The sequence below is a fragment of the Pocillopora verrucosa genome, chromosome 1 (assembly GCF_036669915.1).
Source record: "Pocillopora verrucosa isolate sample1 chromosome 1, ASM3666991v2, whole genome shotgun sequence".
NCBI lineage: Eukaryota > Metazoa > Cnidaria > Anthozoa > Scleractinia > Pocilloporidae > Pocillopora > Pocillopora verrucosa.
In genome coordinates this window covers 9,542,613-9,569,048 of record NC_089312.1, presented here as the reverse complement: position 1 = coordinate 9,569,048, position 26,436 = coordinate 9,542,613, and the positions used below count along the sequence as shown (strand labels likewise).

At 37.5% G+C, this 26,436-nt stretch overlaps 2 protein-coding genes across 2 annotated transcripts; one reads left to right on the top strand and one right to left on the bottom strand.

Annotated features, from left to right (window-relative positions):
- The first annotated feature begins 117 nt into the window (after positions 1-117).
- LOC131773720 (ZP domain-containing protein) lies at positions 118-8,250 on the top strand. The gene is made up of 6 exons (XM_059089662.2): positions 118-275; positions 4,922-5,029; positions 5,555-5,575; positions 5,667-6,255; positions 6,902-7,224; positions 7,728-8,250. Exons 1-6 carry the CDS (start codon positions 185-187, stop codon positions 7,868-7,870), a joined length of 1,275 nt encoding a protein of 424 aa, XP_058945645.1. The 5' UTR covers positions 118-184; the 3' UTR covers positions 7,871-8,250.
- Positions 8,251-9,827: 1,577 nt separating this feature from the next.
- Positions 9,828-26,084, bottom strand: LOC131773711 (fidgetin-like protein 1). The gene is made up of 19 exons (XM_059089653.2): positions 25,864-26,084; positions 25,391-25,482; positions 23,864-23,917; positions 23,459-23,529; positions 22,003-22,263; positions 21,210-21,291; positions 20,145-20,293; positions 19,562-19,672; positions 17,875-17,975; positions 16,913-16,978; positions 15,873-16,005; positions 15,452-15,552; positions 14,749-14,828; positions 14,030-14,100; positions 13,498-13,659; positions 12,816-12,871; positions 12,309-12,472; positions 11,445-11,539; positions 9,828-10,618 (listed from the first exon to the last, which is right to left on the bottom strand). Exons 1-19 carry the CDS (start codon positions 26,001-26,003, stop codon positions 10,496-10,498), a joined length of 2,112 nt encoding a protein of 703 aa, XP_058945636.2. The 5' UTR covers positions 26,004-26,084; the 3' UTR covers positions 9,828-10,495.
- Between the last annotated feature and the right edge of the window lie 352 nt (positions 26,085-26,436).

The window sequence follows — 26,436 nt, the reverse complement described above, 5'->3', positions numbered from 1 at the left end:
AGCAGAGTTTCTCACCATTATTATTAATTTATTTGGATTTTTATTTTAATGAAAGCGGAAAATTAAGACAAAGAAAAATTTTTTTTTTTCCGCATTCAATCAAATAGGTTGGCTTTATATGTTGGTGCAGATCAGTGCAGTGTGAAGTGAGTGTTTTGGAGCGCTGGTTGCGTTGAATTCAGATATGAAGAGAGTGTTGTTGCTCCTTATTTTTGCTGTCAATAATGTGGCAGTTACATCGTATATATTTGAAACGCCAGAAGTAGCAAGACAAGGTAAAAATCTTCTTTTTTCTTGTCTTTTTTTTTTTGTCAAACGCTTGCACGATTGACAGCTTTGGTGCATGAGTAACCTTTCCACGTATAGCAAAAGCAGAAAACTCTAAGTTTGCACGAGGTTCGTGCATCCTAATTTTTTTTTTCGGATACCCTTGTCGAGGATTTTTCCATTCAATTCTATGATGGCCATTAATCCTTCCGCTTCACTTCCAATATCTGAAACCAACCTCTCCCAACGGATGTAAACTCGTTACTTTGTTGCGAATAACTGAGAATTCGGTTTTTCCATCAAAACACTCTATCTCAATATCAGTCGATAAAATTGTTTAACATCCAGTCCATGCGACAATGCAGTGAGATAGCGAGGCGATTTAAGTGAAATGGTTAAACAGCTGTCGATGCAGCAAGTTACTAAAACGACTAAACATGCATTATGTGTTTAATAAAAAATGCTACTCAACACACGGGGGCTTTCATATCCCAACAGAGCATTTCGTCAAAAAGTCATCTGTACAGGGAAAATTTTAATGGCTACAACTAAAACTTTTATCATCATTTCGAAATAATATTATTTGAGATAGCGAAGATGATGAAACATGAAGTGGACTACGTCAATGTCAATGGCTTTTCCCTTTACTTGAACTTTTGAATTTCAAACAAGACAAAGAAGTAATCAAAGGGCGTATCGGTTGGTTGATCTCATTCAGAGAAAGCGGAATTTTTTCAGGCCCCCAGGGATGGAAGCATGAGTCTTTTCTTCTCTCAAACCGGAAAAAATAACCCCAATTTGACCACAATATCCTTAAATCATGACCGACTCAATATTTTTGTGATACTCTAAAACGTTTCACTCATGCAGTAAGATATCTTTCAATATGTTTGTAATGGTTTGTCGGTGATGTTAGTTTGAGTTGTCGCCAGGACTCAATTGTACGAATGCGAATTTACCCTTCTTAAAGATTTCAGGGGATTACCTTTTCTCTGTCATCACTGTAATAACCAGCCCAATTAAATTAACTCCGACACCTTTTCTTCAAACTACTAACTTAATAGTTCTGTATATAAAGTCACAGCCCAGAAGTCTGGTTAAATACAGATGGTCAGGTTGCCTTGCGCATCTGACCGCATAACAGATATCAGTTTTCTTTTTTTAGTGAACGTCAAACATGCAGTTGTGAAGGGTTTGGTCCAGTTTCTTTTTCTTTCGTTTGTTTTTCAATCTATTTATGAGCCAGTCGCGGATCGGATTTTTCTAAAATCTTAAGAATAAGTGAGTTGGTGGCTGGAGAAAGTGTAACTTTGTTAGTTGGAACATAAACACATATACATGAAGGTTTTGAATGAACTAACTTGCTCCCCATCCAAGCTGAGTCTTCGCGATATGCAAGTCCTGTTTTTGAAACTGTCCTATAGATCAACAACAAAAACAAAACAGAAGCAAACAAGCAAACAAACAAACAACAAACAAAAAAAATTATGAGAAACGAGTAATATAATAATAGAACTCCGCTGCTGTTTACGTAACGAAAATTTATTGCATGACAATGTCTTATATTGATGACGTACAATTTCCAACTCGGAATAAAGCTCAGGATGTGAAACGTCAAACGAAATTCTCTACAAGACAAAGTCTGCTGACACAGATAATTTTTTCAGTAAAGAAGATTGAAATTGTATAATTTTTTTAAAAAAATTTCAAGCGTTTCAAATGATTATGAGATAATTGAGCCGGAAAATGGTTAGAGTTCTAGAATGTAATTGCAAAAAAAATACATAAATAAACACTAAGAAAGTGCGTCATTTAATCAATGCATTACGCCTCGTTTTTAAGTGTACTTTGCGTTTATCACAAGGGGCAGTGACGTTATCAAAAGCTCAGGAAGGGCATGAACTTTTGAACGGTCGCGAAAACCTTGTACAGTTCGGCTAGCCTTTATATCGTACTTCTGGAACGTAAATGAAAGTCTCTATATTCCGTGCCGCTGACTTCCTGAGTCAACTTAACAAACCCCGAGTGTCCCGGTGTTATTTACTTTCTCGTAAACACCGAGTAACTAGGTATGAATACTGATTGTTGCCAACAAAACCAGAGAAATAGCACAAGACAAAAGAAAGTATTTTTTTCCGCGTTGAAGTATTGAATATATTAGAAGAATCGGACCTACGTGATATTAGTTTATTTAAGCAACGGTTTTATTTACTAATACACACATGAACTGAGTTGTGTTGCTTGCTCTACCGGCTGTCAACCGTATGGCAGCCACTACGTTTATAGATAGAGTAGAGATCTGACCAGTCGAGGTACCGACACAATTAAGTGGCGTAACATGCAAATATCCATAGAAATAGATGTGCACTTCGCTATTGGAGCTATTTCACAGACACCAAAAGAATATCAATAAAGCAGGCACTTTACCGACATGACGGCACATAATTAGTTTAGATAAATCGAAGGAGGCCTGTTAAAACTGCTCATTAAACGCGCAAACGCAAGGGCAGTTTACTATTAAAATGGTCGAGGAACTGAATGCGGTACATCCAGAGCCACACCGGGAGTAGTCTAGAAAAAGTGTTAGCTGGACTCGAACTTGCGGGACCACCGGAACGAGGGCCTGCGGACAATAACTTCTCAAAGAATGGCATTTTTTTGTACTTATTCCATAACACCGAGAGAAAAACAGAAAGTGATTTTTTAATCAATTTCATCACAGAAGCTCCAAGACAAAACTGGTAGTTTCGGATACGTTTGCACGTGCTGACAGCAAGACTCTAATTACGCAAAGTCTGACGACTTTTCCGGAATCATTTGCCACCAGGAAATGCATTGAGCCTTCGTACGATACCCCACTAAAGCATGAAGGTCTTATTGGTGTCGTTAACAAAAATCCACAGATGAATAAAACAATAGATCAGAGGATTGGAAGTTATTCAAATTGGATTCATCCTTTCAGGAATCTTGAATTTTGCTATGGTTTTCTAATTCAACCGATATTATGAAATAAGGAAGCCATTTTTCATATTTTTGAAATTCAGTAATAAACCTTTGCAGTTTCTTTGGTTTAATTAGCGTTTTTTATACTTTCAAGAGATATATATGCCAAACTATCGTTTGAGTGTTCATTCATCAACCAAAATATGTTAATTGGAAACCACAAAAGAAATGGACAAATATTTATCAAAACCTGCTCTATTGGACATGCCTGATTCCTCGATTTAGTATACCATTTTGAGAAGAAGATTCGCCTGATATTATTATCAAATTATTTGAAGCCTTGAGCTTTCTCGTTTCTTTAGAGCGGCTGTGGAAACATTTGACGCTGATCAACGTCAATAAAGACTTTTGCGTGATGCTATTTACAGAGTAACAGTATTTTCATCCATGTATTGATTGAAGCCACTCAAGCGGATATCACTCATAAAGTCACCTCAGTCGTTAGATAATAGCAAAATTCCACTTCTAATTTCTTCAAAAAATTAATCATTTGCCAAAGGTGCCATCATTTTTTTGATAATGGAGTTGTCTTGCAGTGATTTACCCAAAAGTAAATTTTACATGTTGCAGAAGTCCTAAATTTTCCAGCGTTAGTAAATGCAATTTACCTTCGCGAACTCGTTATACAGACTACAGAGATTATATATCCTTTCATTTATTTACATATCAGAGATCAAATCCACATGATTCACTTCATATACACTCATATGCATTTTTATCCCTATTTCATGGAAGAGCTAGATGACATACTAGTCTGACTGGACGTATTATTTAGTGCACATGACACAAGCACCAATGCCCCAAACGTAGTTAGGGCCTCATTAACCCTGGAGCTTTAACTGAGGCCCTCAACGAAAGATAAAATATTATTTCTATTAATTGAGTTATGGTTGAAATAGTGATACCAGCGTAAATCATGATCAGTTTGATACAGCTAATCTTTAGGCATGCAACTTAGAAAATTTTCATCAAATCCAGAACGCACAAATCCAAGTTGGCCCTTTACCATAAATGTAATTAAGAGCTAACTGGAAATCTAGGGATTACTGATAACAGCCTCATCGAGAACATGTTTGTCTGAAAGGGCAATTTTCATCGGTGCTAATTTTAGATGTGATCATCCACGAGTATCAAATTTATGCCAAAGCTATTCAAAGTCAAGGTTATAGAGTTCTTAAGGTAAAAGAACCTATTGATAAACAAAGCAAAGCTAAAACTGCAAATAGGAACAAAACTTCATTACATAGCATTGCGGAATATTCTGTCACCATCATTTGGCCTCAGTTTTCCAATTTTCACACCACGCTTATGTCATGCAAATTTGGATTTCAATAAAATAACTAAGGGATGACGAGAAAAAGAAGGATGTACTGATAGAGCGGAATGAGTGGATGGATGGATAGAAAGCTAGATAGATAGATAGAAAGCTAGATAGATAGATAGAAAGCTAGATAGATAAATAGAAAGCTAGATAGATAGATAAATAGATAGATAGATAGATAGATAGACTAGTGAATGGATGAATCAAATAATTGGAGTTCATACTTCTGATCTTCCAATTGTCCACCCACCAAAGACGTTGCAATAACTATAATGACCATGATTGCCTTCACATATTCAAGTTTCTCCCCTTTTTTTATGAACAATCAAGATATAGGAACCGATGCTGTCAGAGACGAGCGAGCTGATCCACTTGGAGATCGGGCTGAATTTCTCTTTGATGGTCCATCTGGTGAGGGTCCGAGCGAAGCTTCAGGAGGTAAGAAAGATGAAGCCCCAGTCTAATGGTCATGGTAGTCGATGAAATTTCAAACTATCCCATACAATATAAGGAAGAAAATCGTGATTTCCATCAGTTTACAGGTACCACAGAGGTAGAAAAAGCTTTTTTCGGGCGCTGATTGGCCACCTCGGAGGTGATTGGGAAGTACTATTCACCTCCGAACTGGCAACCGAACAGACAAAGTCGAGAGTCAAGAATCTAGTTTCTGACCACTTTCTGCGGTTAATTGACAGAAATAAGCGCAGTGCTTTGGTTCTAGTATGGCATCTATCATCATTTATCTCTACTTAGCTGAATAGTTGTTAACTGCTATAGAAAACCGTGTAGTTTGGACTGGATCATGATATAGTGCAAGCTTATTTTTTTTCGGACACAGGTTTTCTTTAGACGGCCGTAGTGCGTAATGAAGGCCTCAAAAGTAGTCATCCGGTGGAAGAATATAGTTTAGATAAGAAATAATTTAAGATTTTGACATGAATTGTTTTTTTTTCTCTTTTTCAGTTTCCCCGCCGGACGACGACGGTGAGTGCCACTCATTTCATTAGATTAAGCCCCTAAAGAATTATATTTATCTCTTCATTAACATTTTGCAACACCGGTTTATTTTGTATAGAGGTCATTGTTACTTGTGGACAAAACGAGATGTCCATCAGCATTCCAAAGAGCGTTCTTAATGGCCTGGACGTGGAACATATTCGTCTTACTAATGAAAGCTGTGGAGCTACAGAGAATCCAGCTCGCGACCGCTATATTCTTGAGACGGACCTGACAGCATGTGGTACAACAAAAAGCCACATCGAGGATTTCGTGACTTACATGAATACCGTGGAGGAGATTCCCGTGGAGGATGATCAGATAATCACTCGTGTCCGTGAAGTGGAGATACCTTTCACCTGCGCTTACTCAGATACGGGAGTCGTGTCCGCCGTTGGTCTGCAAGTGGAGAGCAAAAAAATTGTTTTCTCCGAGAAAGGATTGGGAGAGTTCGTACTGGAGATGAATATTTTCCCAGATGATTCATATGAACGTCAATACACAAAGCGAGATTTTCCAGTAACCGTGCCGTTGAGGAAAATTTTGTTCGTGCAAGTGAGCGTGGACACAGAGGATTCGCGGCTTGCGATTTTAGCAGAAACGTGTTTTGCCACACCCGATGCCAATCCCAATAAACCTGGATTGAAATACGTATTCATCAAAGATGGGTATGAATAACTTGTTGTCACTTTTTTTCACCCCTGATAGCTTTAGACTTGGCCTCTCATGCAGCCTTCGTTCAGGCTCCTAACGTAACATGCATGCTCCATGGAGATATAGGTTATGTGACGAGCCTAAAAGCCGAATTCAAAGGAGTCACTCAACTCTTCTCTGAGAGAAGAGAGGGACATTTTCCTATTAATCATTCTGTTCCTTTAATCCTCGCTTTGCAGTAACTGGCTGTTCTGACATGTTTAGTGCAATATCTCATTTCAATTTCAATACTCACTCTTTCACTTAATAGCTGATCACCATTCAAGGCATTACTACCTTAGTTAAGTAATTGTCACATTTACATGGGCTCAGCATTGTATGGTGATACCGTTTCTTGTTTTTAGGTTATCCGCATATGAAACGTTTTCAATATTCAGTTTTGAACGGCTTTGTTTATAAAGCTGCTCTCTAGAAAATAACTAAATTCTGCCCCGCAGAAAACATTTCTAAGAAGCTATATGACAGTAAGATAACCAGAAATGCAGAATTTCTTGGAGATATCGTTTGACCACTCCTCAAAGCTCCACTGCCACGCAACCCTATCATCAGACCTCAGAAGGCGTCAGTTTCAAGAGATTGACAATATGTCTTCCTTTACAGATGTTCCGAAGACGACACCTTGGAGCGCAGGCAATCAAATGATAAAAGAAGGGAAAGGTTTAGCCTGGAAGCGTTCAAGTTCCTGGGTAATAATCCGTTTGTTTACATGCACTGCAAGGTCAAGGTATGTGACGCAGACGATCCCAACTCACGCTGCGCACAAGGCTGTCTGCGTAACTCAAGGCGAAGGAGGTCGCTGTACACTCAGGAAACGAATGATGAGGAGTATCTATTGGCCCAGGGACCTTTCATGCGGGGAGCAGAGAAAAGCGATGAAACAGAGTCCCAGGTGGACATCGAACTGCATGAGATTGAAAACAGCAGTAAGTTTTCCTTTACAAAAGCATTAGAGGGCACCGTAGTGTCTAATAAAAACAAAGTTTCAAAGTTTCATAAGGTAGATCAGCTTTTCATTTTACCTCGGCGGGAAAAAAGGGTTGCCCAGGAAATAGCGTGCGCTAATGGGTACTGCGCTAGACTTCCATATAGAGAAGCTCTAGTTCGAACCCTCCTTGAGTCGTTTTGGTGGCTTCTTGTGAAAAGCATCTTACACTCACCATACCTCTCTCCAGTCACGTTTACATGAGTACGGGGAATGGTTAGGGGAACGTTTAAAAGAAGATTATTAGTGGCATTGAAAGATCTTGAAGATGAAAGGGAAAGGAATTTTAGCAGCAGTTGAACAAGCCTTGATTTCTCTGTCTCTGTCTCTCTCCCGTTCCAATGACACTTCCCACACCATGTCTTTCTCTAATTCAAGACCTTGAATCAAATTTAAAGGGACGAGCTTTTCTGTTAACAAATAATGAAAAATATCCTTTTCCAGGTCAATTCACCCCTCTTGTTGCCGCTATGGCTGTTTTTGCTGCTGTCTGTGTTATGGGTGTGTCGTACTTCGCCTGGAACTTGAAGAGGAAGCGCGGAGTTGTTCGCAGTTATCAGCTCCTCAGTACCACTCCTGACGAGTGACAACTTCGACTGGGAGGAGCCATAAAGTCGAGATTAATACCTTCATTAAGAATTTTTATAACCGCTACACTACTTTGACTTTTTAAATTCAATTAGTTTGTATCAAGGAGCATTTTTTTTTAAGAAGAAAAGAACGAGAAATCTCATGTGCGCGACGTTAGAATATTGCCAGTAGGAGTGAATGAATTTTACCTTTTCGTGTTATAAAGTAGTTTGCTTTATAAGAACTAAGGTTATGTTATTCTTTCAGAATTTAATCACCACACAGCAAACCGAAAAGTTTGGCTGATCATTATGTCACTTAGCACGTTATACCATGTTTTTAAATAGGTGATAGTAACATGAGTTTCTTATGAAATAAATCAGGCTCAACCTGCTGACGATGGTTGACGATTTGATCCTTTCACGTTACATAAAGTTTTTACGCGTTTGTTCTGTGATACAACAGTCAACTCTCTCGAAGCGGATTTTATGTCATGCATGAAACTTGCATCAACTTCAATTTGTGACTTGCTTTTAAAAGACACGGGGGGTAACAGCTTAATTCATAAGTCGAGCATCATTAAAATCACTAATAATAAACCTGAAAATCATACTGCATAAAATGGCACAATTTGACATCGAGTTTTTCTTCATCCACTGGATAGAGATTTTTCTTGTCGATAGCGTTATCCGACCTTCGAACAACCGGAGCCAGATCAACAAGGCATTATCTCTAGGTCTCTCTTCAACATGTTTGTCAAGTAAACAAATGTAAACAGCGTGGCATTAAAAATAACAACACGGAAGGAATCTTAAGTTGCCTACAGATTTTAGGCTGCCAACAACTGGATTTTCCTTCTCTTATTTTTATCACCACATACAGCAGCACCACCACCGACATCGCGTAGATTGATAAAATGTATATAGCAATGTAAAGGTTTGGAAGGGAAGAGTTTAAGCTTTCATATTCTGGGAGAGAATTAAAAAGATTTAGCCGGGGTTAACTGCAATTTATAACCCCCCGCCCCCCCTCTGATACAAGCCCATCTACTCATAAACAAAATAAAAAATACATCCAGTCATAAGCTCCCGCACCGGGTATAAGCCCCCTCATAGCTTTTCTTTTTTGAGAGATAGGAACTCTTTACTACTTCAAACAGGAAATTTGAGACAATATTGTGGAACAATGAGTTGCTGTACCTCTTTTTCATTATCAAAGATGAACTTCCTGGGAAAAGTCTGGTCCTCCGTTTTGTTATGGTCCAGTTTTGTCGTGCTAGTTTTAATTCTGTTCCAATGTATTTAAATGGATTCGAGTTATTATGATATTTTGAAACATAACAAAAAGCCAGTAAATGCAAGAACTATTTTGATCAGCACTTCTAGGGCTCGTTTCAAAGCATTTTTTCTATTTCCGTTGGTACAACCCTCGAATATAAGACCTCCTGGTGCTCCCTACGAAGTTGTATAAGCACAAGGCTTGTAAGCTGAAGTTCACGGTATGTCCACACGTTTCGAAATAAATGAAAGGAAGTACACTTCACACAGACATAAAACCAAGTTACAATAATTTCAGCGTTACTCTTTCTGGGACCGTTACCAAAACTTGGCGTACTGCACGAGACAAAATATCGTCCTTTAAGTTACAACTTCTCATGGTGATCTCATATTTATACATCAGAGGTGGAAGGGGAGTGGAAGCAACGGATATCATCTGATAACTGTCCCTGTCTCCTAGACGATTTGCTGACGAAATTTGTATTGCATTTGTATCGCAAAGTCAAACTTAAAAAAACGGTAAATTATCTGAAGTTGTTCATGAGGTCTGGTCTTTCGGGTAAGAGTAGTCAATGACTGACGCTTCAACAACCTTGGCGGAAGGTTTCGTCAAAGTTAAACGCAATTAAAAAAAAGATTATGGAAGTCTCACCAAAAATATATAGAAAAGAAACAGAAATAACGGGTATAGAAAAGAGGTACCCTTTTATTGCGGTGTGAGTATCACTGTTGCTCGTGTCATTCCACAGGCTTACAGCAGTTTGTAAGACACTATCAATATGGACCTAACACTATGCTCTGTATGTCGATATAGAGAGATATGTAATATAATTATTATATAGTGTTATTTTGCCATATGAAGAGTTCTAAGCTACCTTAAAGATGAAAAAAACTTTGCGCCTGCTCTAGGTCCGATTCACAATGCCTCATACAATTTTGAGAATCTGTAAAATTTCTGCTGATCGTAAAAATGGCATCGCAGTTCCTGTTTGTCTACACTGCGTTAACAATACTCTACTTAAACAAAAGCCATTCCTTTGTCACAAAAGATAGCACTCAGATAACCAATAAGTTTTTTTAATGCCTCTCTTTAGTAAAAAATAATTATAATGGTCAAGGCTGAGTCGATTTTCCTGTCCACAAAAAGTAATGTACTGCGATAGGAATGTCACTACCTCAACTGTAAGGACCAACGCTATAACAACTAAATCTTACAAGCTTAACGTAAAACAGTTTAACAACCCTTACTGGTAGTAACAAGCAAAATTTCCACAAAAAAGTGTCAAAATAATTTTGAATCTGTCAGTTTAATTTCACTTCATTCCAGCGTGAACCTGTGTGGAACAAGAACAACTCCCGAGTGTTTTATTTCGTTCCACTGCCATACAGTTTATTCCACTGAATGTATAAGTCGAGATCTTTCTCGGAAACACTCGCGCGTACTTGATGCAAAGCCTCGTCAAAATCTTTGAACAGAATCGGTCGAACCTGGAATCAATAGATTACGTTTACTTGATGTAATTCAACGGAAGTAAGAATAACCTTAACCCTTTACCTTCCATGAGTGACCAAGACAGAATTTCTCCTTACAATATTAATACAATATCGTCCAGATAATTGGTGAGAATAAAGAAAAATATCAATTTGGGGATAATTAGTTGATCCAATACTAAATTCTCTGAACTAACATTATAAGAATTGTATGGTCGACAGTAAGGAGAATTAAAAATTTGATCTGGAAGTTTAAGGGTTAAGAAAGCAGAGTATGTAGGTTTGTTGGCAATCTTAAAGATCATCGAGTCCTCCGTTTTACAAATAGATTCAACATCTGTACAGAGAGCTGTAGTTCGCTTATTGTTAAGGAAGACAAAAACGGCCCAGCGCAAATGATTCCATTCAGATTTAACCATTGACTTTGTCTTTTGTTCATGAACGGGGTAAAACTTCATTTCAGACATTCATCGATAGCTGATTATAGCAATATGCGGGAGGCTTGTCAAATGATCAAGTTCTCTATCGCCCCTAAGGTGGACAATTTAACCAACAAATTTGAAATATAGTTCAAATATGGTTAGGATTTGAATCCTCTTGGAGGACTCAGATTGTTCTTCATTCCAAGCTCGTAACACATGTTTAAAATCGTTCGTTGCCTATCGCTGTGTAGCCTATACTGCGCGTGTGCATAAGCTAGTGATGACTTCGTATACATGAAATGACTGTATGCTCTGTAAAATGCGATGCAAGAACTAGAGGGGTGGTGTAAGATTGGACAGGGCACCATTCATGTCAAAACTGACGAAGGTTTAATTCATACCTGATCAGCGTCAATACACTGAATATCAGTGATACTTCTGATTGGCCCAAGAGCAGCTTCTCGACAAAGATTCGCCATATCTGAGCCTGAATATCCTAAAAAAAAAAAAGCGCATCATAAGAACTAGAGATCAGTAGAGACATGGATTCCTTCCTGGATGTAAAATGACTATCTACAGAGGTGCGGACGAGAAGACAGCTGATTTCGTACACTTTCGAGCATTTAGGTTGTCTCTCATCTACAATAGGAACCTTTGGCGAAAGCAACGAGGACATGGCAAAACAACAGATCTAATGAGCAGAACAATAACTCAGCACGTGCGCTTTAAATCTGTGTACATTTCTTAGCTTTCCTCTGCAAAATAACAACGTGAAATTATAAAATTTGCGTGGTATCAAAAGGGGAACCCGGCGGCAAATTGTTTAAGTTTTCCACTCCACGCGGCTCTCATACTTTGTGCTAAGATTAACTTGTGGCGTCGTAAGAGATGGTGGACTAATTCAGTAATTCGCAAGATTGTAACGAGAAATTTATTTTTAAATCGACGTTTTCCTTGGCGTTGTCGTCCTGACTGCAAAAGGTCCTTTATGTCCGGGTAACTTGAAGTCCAGTTTACCTTAACACAGACCAAACTAGAATCGTTATTTTGATATACTATGACGTGTTTCTTTTGTTCCAGGTATCTCTTACTTCTTTTATCTCAAAACATCCACTATGAATCGAGTCTAAAGTATTTTCTCCAAAACACTAAAATTCTCTGATTTTAGACGTCCCGGAAAGAAACTCAGATTGGACTTCGCAAGTTTTCCCAAGACACGAGTTTACACAGCATTTTATGAGACAAAATACCCTTGTATTACATACCATGTGTATGCTGAACTATTGTGTTGACGTCTTCTTGAGACAGACTGCATTTCTGTTGCGACAGAAGACTGTACATGATTTGTTCACGTGCACCAGCATCGGGAAGAGGAATGTAAAGTCTTTTTACTAAACGACGTCTCGCTGCTTCGTCAATCTCTTGAGGCCTTGGTAAAGCAATATAAATATGAAATTGTTTCCTAGCTCTCCCCTTCTCTTGAACTTAAAACAGTTTGATAAAAATATAAATCAGTAGTATACAGTGTATTTAACTCGGGTTTCTCCTGACATACTGTAGCAACAAAAACGACGCATCTTTTTCAAATTCTCTTATCCCGGAAGCAATCAGGGGTATTAAATCTCATTGAAGAATGGATGCCAGAACATTGCAAGTTACCCATGCGTGATAGGTGAGCCTTCCGTGCCAGTAAAGAGTACCATAAAGGTTCTACCTTACTCTTTGTGCCAAGGAACACCTACTACTAAAAAAGCTTTTTAACATTAGCTGACCTGTTCGTGGCGCCAACCACCAAAATTCTCTCATCTGAAGTGGTTGTAGCCCCATCCTAACAGAAAATCAAAACTATAAGCCACTATTTTATTACACTCTAAACCGACGACAACATCACAGCTAAGTAAAAGGTTCACCTTCCGTTCAAGACTACAAACAGCAATTTAGCGGAATATTAGGAGAAGCACGAGTTGTTGTGGTTTGGCTCAGCTATTTTCCCGCATATCTTCTATATTGTATAGTAACACACTTTATTTTGGATAATAAATGTTATCAAAGCAATACTGCAGCCTCTCAAAACTATCATTCTTTTCATGTGAGTATAGCTCAAAATGTATCAGGTGATTCTGGTTTCTCGTGGCGGAATTGAAGTCAGAATGTGAGAAATCATCTTTTAGTTAAGTTGAAAAAAGTGTCCACCGTAGGTTATCCCAGCGTCTGACGTTTTGCCCAGGTAACCCGACAGTTCGCAAGCGCACATTTTATATTCTGGGTGGGAAAGGCAGCAAGAAAGCAAAACGCCAAACAACCAGAAACAATCTGCTCGGTTTCATCATTTGGTCTGATCGTCCCATTGAGTACAGTCCGTTTGTCGTTACTAGTGACTGACTTTTTGACAACCTTAGCGGAATTCATGATCAGAGTCGAGTCATTTAATATTTCCAGCGCTACATTACTTACCAGTTGCACTAGAAATTCAGTTTTGATTCTCCTGGAGGCATCGTGCTCTCCATCTGTTCTTTGCGACAACAGCGAATCTATTTCGTCGATGAAAATCACAGCAGGCAGATGACATCTGGCAACAGCAAACAATGCACGAACCATTTTTTCACCCTCACCAACCTACAAAACAAACAAACAACAACAATAACAACGGTATACACACGATCTGACACCGTCAAGCAAGAACATAGTACAACACATCCTAACTTTTGGGTCTCTTCTTAGTTTGTCAGTTCGTGATGTAAAATTACCTAAACCAAGACTATAAAATATTAGTGCAATTATAAATCGAAAAAGAGTAATGATAGCTTGGGATTGCTAAGAATTCATCAGATCGACAAGGATAAATTTAAACATCGTGGACAACCTTTTTTCAAGAGAATCAAACCGCAGCTCCTTCCCAAAGCCCTTTTATGACCTCTTTGGGTGTCAATGAAAAACAACGGATTTGTTGTAGCCAGGTTCGTCCCCTGTTCATATACCAACTTACCCACTTTGACGTGAGTGACGAAGCGCTGATACTAAAGAAAGTAGCCTTTGATTGACTTGCTATACATTTACCTGAAATAAATATACACCTCTAGTTACTTACTAAAGCGTTATCCACCATCATTAAACTTATACTCTTTCGACCATTACGGGAAAATTTCAGTCTTAAGACACCAACGAAGTTTCAAGCCATTGCTTACATTAGGATATGAAATCAGTAAGACAAAAAAGAATTAAAAATACTTTTCTGGGTGTAAGACAATTAAAATGTGAGTATTTTCACACGGCTCAGAGTTCAAATAATCTGCACATTAGTAAATCAGTATTTTTCAAAATACTGTGGGTCTCTCTAATTTACATATTTAGGTGTATCGATGTTTACGTCAAACGCGAACGTCAAATCCACCTTTGTTCACTTTTCTTCCCATCCATGCTTTCATCCAACAGAAAAATACAAAAAAATCTCTCCATTCACAGCAAATGAAAACAGCATCACATAACTGCACATACGGCTGAGGGGCAGACAGCGAAGATAAATGTGTGGAACAAGGGAACAGGAGGGATACGAGATAGAGAAGATGGAGAGTGAGAGCTGTCTTTGATGGACACAAACATGATTCAAACTATCTTTTTAAGAGACAGATGGTTGATAACAGCAAAATTTAGTGACAAAAAAAAGTGGCAGACATGCCGCAGAAAAGACAAACAAATCATACCTACCGATTAACGTTTTACCAGTTCCTGGAGGTCCAAAGAGTAAGATTCCCTTCGGTGGACCACGTAGGCCCTTGAAAATGTCACTAACCGAAAAATAAAAATACACTTACTTTTGTCTCTTAATTGTTTTGACCTTGGAAACAGTTCACACTGAAAACCACTTCTCGATCACCGTTTGATCTTTTGAAGTCGCTTTCACAATTGTTTCCAAAATATGGCCCTCATCATTTGTTTACTTGAATGGGAAAATTGAAAAGCATAAAAATATTTACACTATAACTAAAATGAAGTAGCTCGTGGTGAGCAGTGTGTATTCAAAAGGAGAACAAAAGAAAGAATTACTGGGTAGCGTTTGAAAACGTTTTCCGTTGCAAGCCCAAGTCAGGTCCTAATAAGATCTTCTCTCACTGTTTCATCAAAAGAATCGTTTTCTTCCAACAAACCGTTGTTAGAAGGCTGCAATTCAATCTCAGAATTTAATTCACATCACGCTAGCACAGCGCTGTTTTACTACCAAATACTTTGTACACGACAACGTTAAACACGCAACGGAAAAAGAGTAAGACCGTTGGCATAGAGCTATAACACCATTCAGTTACACTGCTGTGAGACCACCAGGCCTTGATGATTTGCAGACAACAATGACAATATCATTCTGCTTAGCTGCATAAGAACGTGGGGCGCGAAAACATTTTGATTCACTCACGGTCTCAGCATGGGCCATACAACAATCTCCTTGATAACATTCTTAGCAAATTCAAGTCCTGCAATATCATCCCAAGACAATGGTGGGCCGTGATCCATGATCTGAAAACAAAACATGAAAAACAACAAATCAAATTGATTCATGAAAACCAACTTGATCGATATGTTTTTTTTTTCTGTCTTCTCATCTTATTGTAGGCTATAAAAAATTCCCTATGAAAGCTGATGTTCTACCTGATCGCAAATTAGGCGGTGAAGCCATCAGACTCTTTGGTAATCAGCATTGTAGAGCATACTTTAAATAAAACTGTGGGAAACAACAAACACGTGCAGAAAACACAACTTTCTGTATGTGCAAGGGCACTTCGATCCGGCGATTCCAATATGTGTATAACAGACCATAGCTCCTCTTGTGATCTTACCTCGTTAGTAATAAGTTCTATCATTTTTGGCTCAATATTTTTCAGTCTTTCATCAACTTCTGGATCAGCGCCGGCAACTTTACCACTTTGATTCTTGCTAATGTGATTCGAATAACCAGCCATAGCAGTACCACTGGAAAAATTAAGAAGAGTATTTCACTTTAATTAAAAAATGTAAGAAGTGTAAGAAGGCATTAACTCAATTTGTTATCTACCTAGACTTTCATTCAACAGAACAAGCACTGTGATTGGTTGATTCTCGGTCACGTGTCCATGATCAAATTAAAATGTATCCTGACCGGGATACAATTGCGCAGTTGTTACCCGCTCGCCGAATACAACAGCATATTTTTGCCATATGATTGTTTAAGGGAAAGTCTGAATATATAACAAAGCAGTTAATGTATGGTCCCTCGGGAAACTAGTTAGTTTTGTTTCCCCTCGAGTCCTTCTCGGGGAGGTTCTTCTCGAAGTCTTCTGTAAAAGAAAAGAAGTCGAAGTCCTCTGTAAAAGAAAAGAAGTCGAAGTCTTCTGTAAAAGAAAAGAAGTCGAAGTCTTCTGTAGAATGAAAAGGATTATAAACAGGACTACAGCAAGGTGTAAATAAAAGCTTTATTATATACTCAACAAAATATCGCGTTTCTGATTGGTCAATGATGAATGCATAAATAGGTTATAGAGTGCAATAGAGGTTATAGAGTTCAATACGGAGAAGTTGCCATGGAAACACCGGGGAAGCGCCAAATTTGAACACCAAATTATAAAAAAATCGAGAATATAATAAATAAAAAATCGTATGAACCTGCTCGTGCATTTCGTGATTTATGGTCACTCATGATGTTTTGAAAGTTCTCAAATTGCACTCGCCTACGGCTCGTGCAATTTTGAGAACTTCAAAACATCACTCGTGCCCATAAATCACGAAATGCACTCGCGTTCATACGATTTCCTATACTTGTCGCATTGTCTTCTCACTTGCCGAGTGCCTCGACCTTTCGTCAATTACTACTTGGGATAACTTAGCCAACAAAGTTACTAACCTCTGCAATTCATCATCATCATCTCGATTCAAAACTGGAGGGATGAATTGTCTGCTTGGACCTCGCCTGAAACAAAACACTGATGTTAATATCTACTGTTTAATGCGTGTAACATTTTGATAAAATCTTCTTCATATGTGATCATATTTCATAAAATCTCTTGCAAAGTACAGGTTGCGGAAAATAGTTTTCACTTGATCATTGGCCATTGTCACCATGCTCGTGGTCTACATGACCTGAACATTCATCCTCTTTGGTGATTTTGTTTGTTTGTTTTTTTTTTCATTCTTATCATTTTTTCATGGTGACCTGACAAATTTATACTCCAGAAGAATCAGCATTAGGACCAGTGAGTAGTCGTTTAGATGCATTAGCCTTTATAACTCCCAAGATGAAAGATCCTTAAACAAATCATGTACCAGAATTTAGACTTATATCAAGATAACTTCTGATTCAAAGCTGTCTTCAACACTGTTGCAACAAATTTAAGGGCCAGCGGTTTATCTGAAAATTAAGCTTCAGTCCCTTCGCGTCCGTATATGTATATATATATCGAAATTTTCGCGCGAAAAGAACAGTAATGTTATGCAGTTTGTCGTGCTATGATCGTTTCTTTGCTGCATCTCGTGTACTCCTTTTATCCAAAATGTCAGGTACGTTTTGTGTTGTCTTTTGCCGTTTGATGCTTGGCTTTGTGATCTTAATTATTCTTGTCGGTAGTTGGCTGTAGTGTAATTTAATTTAATCATGTTTCAGAAACCACTGGTTACGAATAAATCGTATGGTTCGTGTAACCGTTTTGAAATTTGCCGGTGCGTTCGCTACAAAAACCTTTTTCTAAATAAGAGATTTCCATCGTAACAAAGCTGCATTAGTTCAGTGATTGATTACGTGTAGAAAAAAAAAATGACGAACACTTGATCAATTGTTTCCTTAACAAAAAGTTTTAAGATCCAACAAACCTAGTTCCCAGTGTTTTTCTCGTACTTCCGTACATTGAGTTACTTATGCTCCCCTGTCTCGAAGATCCATCTTGATGGGAGTTCTTTTTAGAATCCAGAACCTGACAGGAACAAGATCAATTCTTGTTTTGTTTTTTTTTTACCCTAAAATTAGTTTTAATGTTATCTCTTCATCTGAGCCACTGTTATAAAAACAGATATCAGAGGGCCAAGACCTTGTCATAGTTTGACCGATGCAGACATATATTCCCAATAATCAAAGTTGTTATTTCATGTTAAAAATGTTTTTAGTTTCTCTGATAAAGGGGTTCTTGCACACCAGTTATGAGGCCAATGCTACTAGAGCTTATCATGATTTGCCTTAAACCTTTACATCCAAACGATAGTATTCATTTCCTCCACGCTGTTTGCTTTAAATTTCACATGGTCCGGACAAGGAGCATTGTTTTGGCAACTGTGAGCTTCTAAAACTGGTGATCATTTCCTTTATTCTCATGACCTTTACATATGATTAAAGGGTGATATTGTAAGGAGAATTTAGAAGCCAAACACTCTTAGGGAATTAGGAGTACTTGTACCACTCCTTTTCCTGATTGAGATGTTACTCTATCACAGTATTACCCATCCCTTGAAATATTTTGTCAGCCTTCCCCAACCCCCCTCCCACACCCCCCATCTGTCACTGCGTGGATGATGTAATCATGGGTAGAAAAGTACTATGAGAGGTAATTGTCTTAACCAAGAACACCACAAAATTACCCCAACTGCTCTCCAGTACTCCCATCATTGTACCACCTTAATACCTACTAAGGGGGAAAGTTTCTAAAGAAATCATGGTGTTGTGTAAGTTGGGGCTAAAACAAGATAATTTGGTTTTATCTTTTTATGGAAACTGTATGACCAGATGTATCAAAAAAACAATTGCTTTTACAGGGTGCTCACCATAAAATTTAGCAATGAGAGAAATAGTTCAACTTTTGGAAGAATATTCTCCACAGCCAGGTTGTTCCAAGCTGGGTTACAATAACTCAGGGTTAACGTGAAATATGATTTCAGATTTGAAAGCTTTAAGAGGAAATTCAGTGGAATTTGTTTTGACCACAGTTTCATGATTGGATGCCCTAAAAGGAACAGAACAAAAATTATCTGAAAAAGGCTTTTGAGCAAAGGAGTAAAGGAACCTGGATTAAAGTTTAACTCTGGCTTAGTGCTAATCTGACTTGAAACAACTGAGCTCACTTCTGTATTAAAGAGCAGCATTATAAGCCATTGAAATTTTGCCAGAAAATTGTGCATGGTTATGAGAGAGAATTTCTCCTTACAATATCAAAGCAACATCATGCTGACAAGTGATGAGAATAAAGAAGAATATCAATTGGGGGATTTTTAATTGATCCACTACTCAGTTCTCCAAAGTAACATTATAAGAACTGTGAAACAGACAGTTCGGAGAATTACTATCACGATCTTGGGAATGAAAGGGTTAAGACTGTTCTGAAAGAAACATGTATAACCTTTAAACAATATATGAATTAAGCCAGGAACCTAATAAAACAAAGGTTGTATACCAAATAATTAATCGTGTACAAAAGATGTGCCCAGTTAACTCATCTATACCAAGAATTGAAACAAAATTTTTGCTTTGTTCTGTCCAAACTACTGACTTGTGGTGAATGGTTGAACTTACCAATTTTTGTTTTGCAGTGATGAAATAGGAAGATGCTTTGCTTTCTTGCTCACTATCATCAGAATTGTGCTGGTTGTCTGAGGCATTTCTGGAATATTTTTTATCAGAACCCTGAGAAGGAAAATAAGAGCCTCAGTCAAAAGTAATCAGTTTGATTTGATTCATCATAAATGGTGTGGTTCTGGCCCAACTTGAAATTATATTAAAATAATAAATATATAATCTACAACATCCTCAACAACTGCTTGGTAAAGGTGAAGGAGAAACTGGATCATTTACATGCCTTCTAGATAATTTACTGTGCTAAAAGACAGGCTCCAATCGTTTGAGGGGTGGATAATGCCACCCACTGGATTAATCTCCAGCCAGTGGATAGTGTAGTTAAAATTCATCCACAGATAGTGATTTATCCATTGGATAGTTTTTCACCATTTGAACAACTGCCAAGGACCAGATAAAAAATCTCAAAATTAATACTGAGCCTGAAAGGAAAGCTGTTTATGAGAAGAAAAAGATAAGAGATAAACAACAGACATTGATTCTGTAACTATTTCTAGCTTTATAGATGGTCATCAGCACATACTTGATAAAAATTAAAGTTACTGGCATGTGTAGCAGGGTGACTGTTATTTGTTGATGATGTTGCTGAATCTTTCATGCTGGATGCTCCATCTGGATACAACCTTTGTGTGGAATTTTGGGCACCATGAACTTGGTATATCCCATCACCACCTAAATAGTGAAAAATCATGGATTTTCAGAGCAGTTTTGACTGAATGTTGCAAGAAATCTGAAGCTTCTCTGGTTTAGCCTCAAAACTCCACCTCACAAGAAAGATTAGTTCTGAAAAGTAACATGGAAATGTCAACCAAATCCAATTGCGACAGTTATTTTATGGTCCCAATGCTGTCCCTTTTTACATGAATTTGCACTGATTTACCTTTGACTCCCTGCAGCATAAATTTTACTTTCACTCTGATGGGTTGACGTTTTGACTTTGGTTTTGAATCAAGGTAACCCTTTCACTCCCAAGATCTGATTGTTAATTCTCTCCTCTAGCTGCTACATCTTTTCTTGTTAATTACTTGTGAGAATTTTATGTTAACTGCTACTTGATATATAAGTTTAAGTATTCTTGTTACTTGTTTGCTGGATAATGTATCAATATTATGGGGAGAAGTTACATGTTAATCACTTCTGGGAGTTAACCCCATCACCTCCCAAGATCTGATTGTTAATTCTCCCTTCTAGCTGCTACACATTTTCTTGTAAATAAGTTATGAGAATTTGGTGTTAGATCAAGATAACAACTTCAACCTGATACATTTGAGTATTCTCATTACTTGTTTGCTGGATAGTGAATGGATATTGTAGGGGGAAGTTACTTGTTAATCACTTGTGGGAGTTATAATTATATAAGAGTAAGAGCATGCTTATCCAAAGGGGTGTCAATTGACAACAGGTGCTTGTACTTCAAATCTGGTATAACATAGCTGATTATTCTAACCAGTGCAACTTATTGGATTTTTTTCCTAGGCGTCCATATATGAATAATGTTAACTCCACAAATACCAATAACAGAAATTAATGAATCAGTTTTTAAAATCTCAGAAGCTACTAACAGTGTATCATGACTACTTATCCATACCTGGAGCTGTGGCCTTCCTTTTCATTCCACAGTGTCCTGTTAAACCATGTGGTTTGTGGTTTGAATCTTCTGTCCTCTTTTCCTGAAAAAATAATTCAGTGAGTTAACCTGCCCAAAGAGTTGCCTGCCAAAGATGATCATTAAGGTGGCTCTACATGCAGTGCATCACTCATAAGATTTGTGTAATTCACTGGTTGATTATACCAATTTCTAATAAAGGACATTTTTATGTGCACTGCTAACTGAAAGACATATCAGAACCCAACAAATTTGGTATATGATGTTTCAGCTCTGTTCCAGTTCTGCTCTGTAGATAATTTGTCTCAATCAAATGTTCCACTGTTACACTTATAAGTAACATTTGATGGAGGAGTCCCATTTTTTCAAAAACCTTGTAGTTTTCCATGGGCCTATTCAAAACATTTTATTTTCATCCATACTAAGAAAAATAAACTTCATCCTTCCCAAGATCTCCTTATTTTAAAAGTCTTCTTCCTGTCTGCCGTACAGTTCTTATAAAGTTAGATTGGATAATTTGTTATTGGATCAACTAGTAATCCCCAAATTAATATCACCATTTGCCTGCTTGATGGTGCATTGAATCAGACATTGTAAGGAGAACTTCTGTCTTAGTTGCACATGGGAGATAAAGGGTCTATTGAATGTTTTAAAATATTTTGGGAAGTTCATGAAGCAAATATACATAAACCCTTGCAAGAGGCTACGTCCCTAGATGAAATTACTTGGAACAAAAATTATAATGGGGTAAAAAAAAAAAACCTGCCACACACACCTTCCTACCAGAGTCTTCACATATTGACATAACTCTTTGGCTTTCCATCCCAGTATTTTTTGATGAGAAAACTTCACTTGAAAAATCTTGTGCACTGGTTTTTACTCTGTTTGCCTGCAGGCTCTTACTGAGACTTGGTGCACTAGCTGAGGGGCGATTCAAGTTAATCTTGTGCAGCTGATCATCATGTGATGATGAATAAGTACAAGTAGCACCAGATGCTTCCACTGGCTCCTCATCCAAAAGTTCTCTTTTAGTGTCCTGTTATCAAATGAGTCCTCATATCATTTGTGAAAATAAATAATGATATTACTATGGACCAAGTGGAGTTCAATTTGGTCTGTCATCATTCAAGTGATCACAAGGGTCTGATTTGTTAGTCACTTGTATTATTACTGACAGACTATTGGACAACACAAAGTCAGTGTACCAGTTAATCATAACCATTACAATTTCCCAAAAAACAATTACATCTAGAACAATTATCTCCTGTGGAAATAATGTCTTGAGTTAAAATTCCTCCATTTTGGAAATTTCCCAGTTTTTCTTAGGATAAGTGGTTGTTGCTATGGTTATGGTGATCAATTCTGTGTAGTAGATTTTGCTGAGTGGACTGAGTATGATTGGCTGCTTCAACTGTCTGATTACAGGGGTCCAGTTACAACCAACTGTCTGATTACATTTTCTGCTTACAACTGTACAGATTAATTAGTGAAAAATGAAGCTGCTAATGCACCAATTGCCTTTGAGGAAATTGTAATGGTTCTGAAAAAAGTAAGCATGTGACTGTGCTTGAGGGATGAAAAACATTTATGCAAATCATTAATCTTGATTCATTATGTTGTACATTATAAAAAATTCCATGTGTATAAATTATAAAGTAACAATCCAAATTATGATAGGGATGTATTCATGGCTGCAAAGATCCCATAAATCATTTTGCAATGCCTTATTGGACCTCACACACAGCTCCACCCATAAACAGTGCTTGGAGAAAGATGGTAATTCTTAAAATTTATCATTGCATTCGTGTGTCACCTAGAGGGTTTCCCTTTTAGAAAGCAACTAGTGAGGTTTGTCATCTATGAATCTTTTTGGCACAGACAGTCTAGTCATAGCCAAAATGTCCTTGTTTGTAAACAACCAGTAAACTAAACAAATATAGATTGCTTATATCTCCTGTTAATATAAAATTCATATGAAAAGGAAAAATTCTGCACACAGATTTCACTGTGTCTAAATTGTTGTAATAGATAAGATGATTGTGGGTAGCAAGGACATTAATGTCATTCTCATGAATTTTTCTATCTCAGAAGAACAGGTTGTGAGTCCTTAGAACACAGGGGCAACTAGGTATTTCAGTGGAAATTCTACTCTAACCCATAGGGGAGGTGAAGGCTCAGAGGGAGAAAAAGAGTATTTCTGCATAATAACTGATGCTATTCACCACGCCTACCATGAGAGATTTGTAAATAGGCAGCTTTTTCAAACTATCCAGAGATAAACTTGAGGTCCAATCCTGACTCTCTACAAAAAATAATTATCATATCATTACAGATGGCAATTAAAACAGGATGCATATGCCTTAGAAATCTAGGGTACCTAGCTGAGTATAATTTGTGTGTGAAAGTGAAATCAGTGAAAAGTAGGCATGACCAGGACATGTCAGACCAAAATTCATCCTCAAAGTAGTTCTGGCAACAGCTTCAAAACGTGTGTACTTGCTTAAGAACTTTCTGATAAATACATTCAAAAACAATATAACATTAAAAAGAAACTTCCCACCAGTTAAGTGTACACATTTGCTACCTCACTGCAATCTACTTAACTGTCTTTGTAACCAGTGTTGTTAAAAACTTACCATTGCGATGGCTAGAAGCAAGAGTTAACACAGCTTCAGCAAAATTGTTCAAGCCTAAGAAAGGAAACTGACTGTCAAAATATAAAATAAAATAGTCAAGAGAATTTGAATCAAACCATTTATTAAGTAAAGCATCTGTCTTATGAACTTGAAGCATTATGGACCAATGAGAAAAGGTTAAATTTAATACAAAAATTAATGATTCAACTTTCTGAAAAGGATGTAATTTTGTACACACCAATGAATAAGTTATTTTACAATGTAAATGATGGAGCTGAAGGGCTGGATGCAATGCTCAGAATACTTGCCTCATACCAAACTACTAAAAGGTAAAGTGTGTCTGAAGCGAAGTGGCCCGTTCTGCTTATCCCAGTTTCCATAGGATAGCATTAACATCAGTATGCATATTCTCCATACTGTTATTTATACATTTCCTAAGGTGCTGACAAGGAGAATTTCTTTACTGATCAAAGCTTCCTTTGTTGGTGATCATTTCCTTTATTCTCATGACCTTAATGTCTGATTCAATGGTAATATTGCAAAGAGAATTTAGATACCAGTCACTCCTAGAGGGGGACTTAAAGCATTAATACAAATTCTTTGGAGTATTATTACTACTTCCCCCTTAGATTGGATGCCAATCCATCACAAGATTGCCCTTCAGCATTTGATCCAGCTTCCAGAACAAGTTACCCATCTGAACTCCTGGGTTGAGGGTGATACTGTGACAGAAAAGTGTTTTGCCCAAAGAACGCAGAAAAATGACCCAGCCAGGCATCAAACCTACATCTCTTAACCCAGAGCCCAGCACTAACCAATACATCATTACTTCTCCCACTGCCTCCTCCCAAACCTAGGTTCAATTTCCCCATCTCAGCCCAGGGCCAATTTTGATTTTCTTTACATCTCCTCCATGTTACAGCACTCCTAACATAAAATATTCACTCCAAATTCTAATTCTACCTGGAAGCATTGAATTGGAGCTGTCATTTGGTTGTCTTATTGTAAGATTCATTTTATCAACCACTATTAAGGTTATCATTAATTATTATAAACTAAATTGACAATAGTTGTTCAGTTATACCTAATATATTATCACTATCTCTAGCCATTCTGTTTACATAAACATAATTTTGTTAGTATAACAAAAAGATAGGTTTCCCCCTGGATATCTCAAAGCTCAGTACCATTAATCCAAAGAGGATGGAGACAACTCCACAGGCACAAGCTTTCATATAACAAGAGGACTTTGGCCAAGTAGTTTGCTACAACAGATTTGGAATTGAGTGGTACAAGATGTTAATTCCCCTCTGTACAACTAAAATGGACTTGGTTGTTAGAATAAGTTCAAAGTGTCCTCTGCAGTGCTTTGCAAATAGATAAACAGTTTTCTCCCCTCAGTGTGAATTTTTGAGAGTTTACATTATAGTTACCCTACTTGTGTATGTATTTAGAGTGCTCCAATAGGCACAAGGTGATCAAGAAACTAACAATTATGACAAGAATTATTACAATATCTTTTGGTACCTTTGTCAGGGTTTTGGTTGTCTACAATTTGAGAGTAATTCCCTGCAAACTTCTCTAACATCCTTGTGTAAAGTTGGTATGATACTTTTTTACTACAAATAAAACAAAAATCTGTCAACCATTTTTTTCAGAAAAATTCAAGATCAGAGACTTACATCTAAACTTAGCAAAGAGAGAGTAGTAAAAAGGTTTGAAAAATCAGTAGATTCAGCCTTGAAACACACCTGTATAAAGGAATTAAATGAATTTTAAATAAGCTAAAGATCATGGATCTGCAGAATATTTTAGCTCAAATCTTAGATCCTGTCTGTTCAGAAGTTCAAATATTGCTTAGTTTTCCGTCAGACTTGGTCACACAATTATCAGGACTACAATCAAAGGAACTGATCATTAAGGGAAAGAATCTAGAAGTACGGTTCACTTTTTCACTTTAGAGAGATTTAAGTTTGGTGTTATTAAAAGTAGTAGCCAACCTCCTTCGAAAAGTTTGAAGTTGAACCAGCAATCTCCGCCAGGCGTCCGCTCTGTAGGAAGCATCATTTGACGAATCTGTATTGAAATGTATTCTCTGCCACAAGTTTAGGGCACGAGAATCGTCGTATGAATAGTTCATCTTTAACGAAACAAGCACATTATAGGCAAAGAAGAAAGCAAAGAGACCAAAATCACTAAAACATTCTCTCTGATGGATACTTGCTTCGCGAAAGAAAGTCGCGAGAAAACTGGGGTAGAGAAGTACGGATGGCGCGAAAAGAAACATAGGTCTGCAATCGTCCACATTGCCCTAAATGGCCGATTCGCAAAACGTCAGAAAAATATTTTAATGTTTTTGTCTTTTTCCTTATTTGACGATTGAAAACTTGACAAAATTTCCATGGTACAAAAAGCCACAAAGCTTTAATTCCTCATATAGCAACGTGTCATACGAATACCATTCTGAAATACCATTCGTCGAACAACAAGTGAGAAGGAAGCGCGCGCTCAAGTCCTCTTTATTACGCAATAGAGTCATACAACTGTTTTCCTTCGTCCTTTGATTTCAGTTT

What these genes read in the sequence shown, in the direction of transcription:
- LOC131773720 (XM_059089662.2), top strand. Translation starts at nt 185, where the DNA reads ATGAAGAGAGTGTTGTTGCTCCTTATTTTTGCTGTCAATAATGTGGCA. An exon ending in TCCGAGCGAAGCTTCAGGAG is followed by an intron (nt 5,030 to 5,554) that starts GTAAGAAAGATG and finishes TCTCTTTTTCAG; the next exon opens with TTTCCCCGCCGGACGACGAC. An exon ending in TTCCCCGCCGGACGACGACG is followed by an intron (nt 5,576 to 5,666) that starts GTGAGTGCCACT and finishes TATTTTGTATAG; the next exon opens with AGGTCATTGTTACTTGTGGA.
- LOC131773711 (XM_059089653.2), bottom strand. Translation starts at nt 26,003, where the DNA reads ATGAACTATTCATACGACGATTCTCGTGCCCTAAACTTGTGGCAGAGA. An exon ending in TCACTGCAAAACAAAAATTG is followed by an intron (nt 17,976 to 19,561) that starts GTAAGTTCAACC and finishes TGTTCCTGTCAG; the next exon opens with GTTCTGGATTCTAAAAAGAA. An exon ending in GTGGTTGGCGCCACGAACAG is followed by an intron (nt 12,473 to 12,815) that starts GTCAGCTAATGT and finishes TGCTTTACCAAG; the next exon opens with GCCTCAAGAGATTGACGAAG.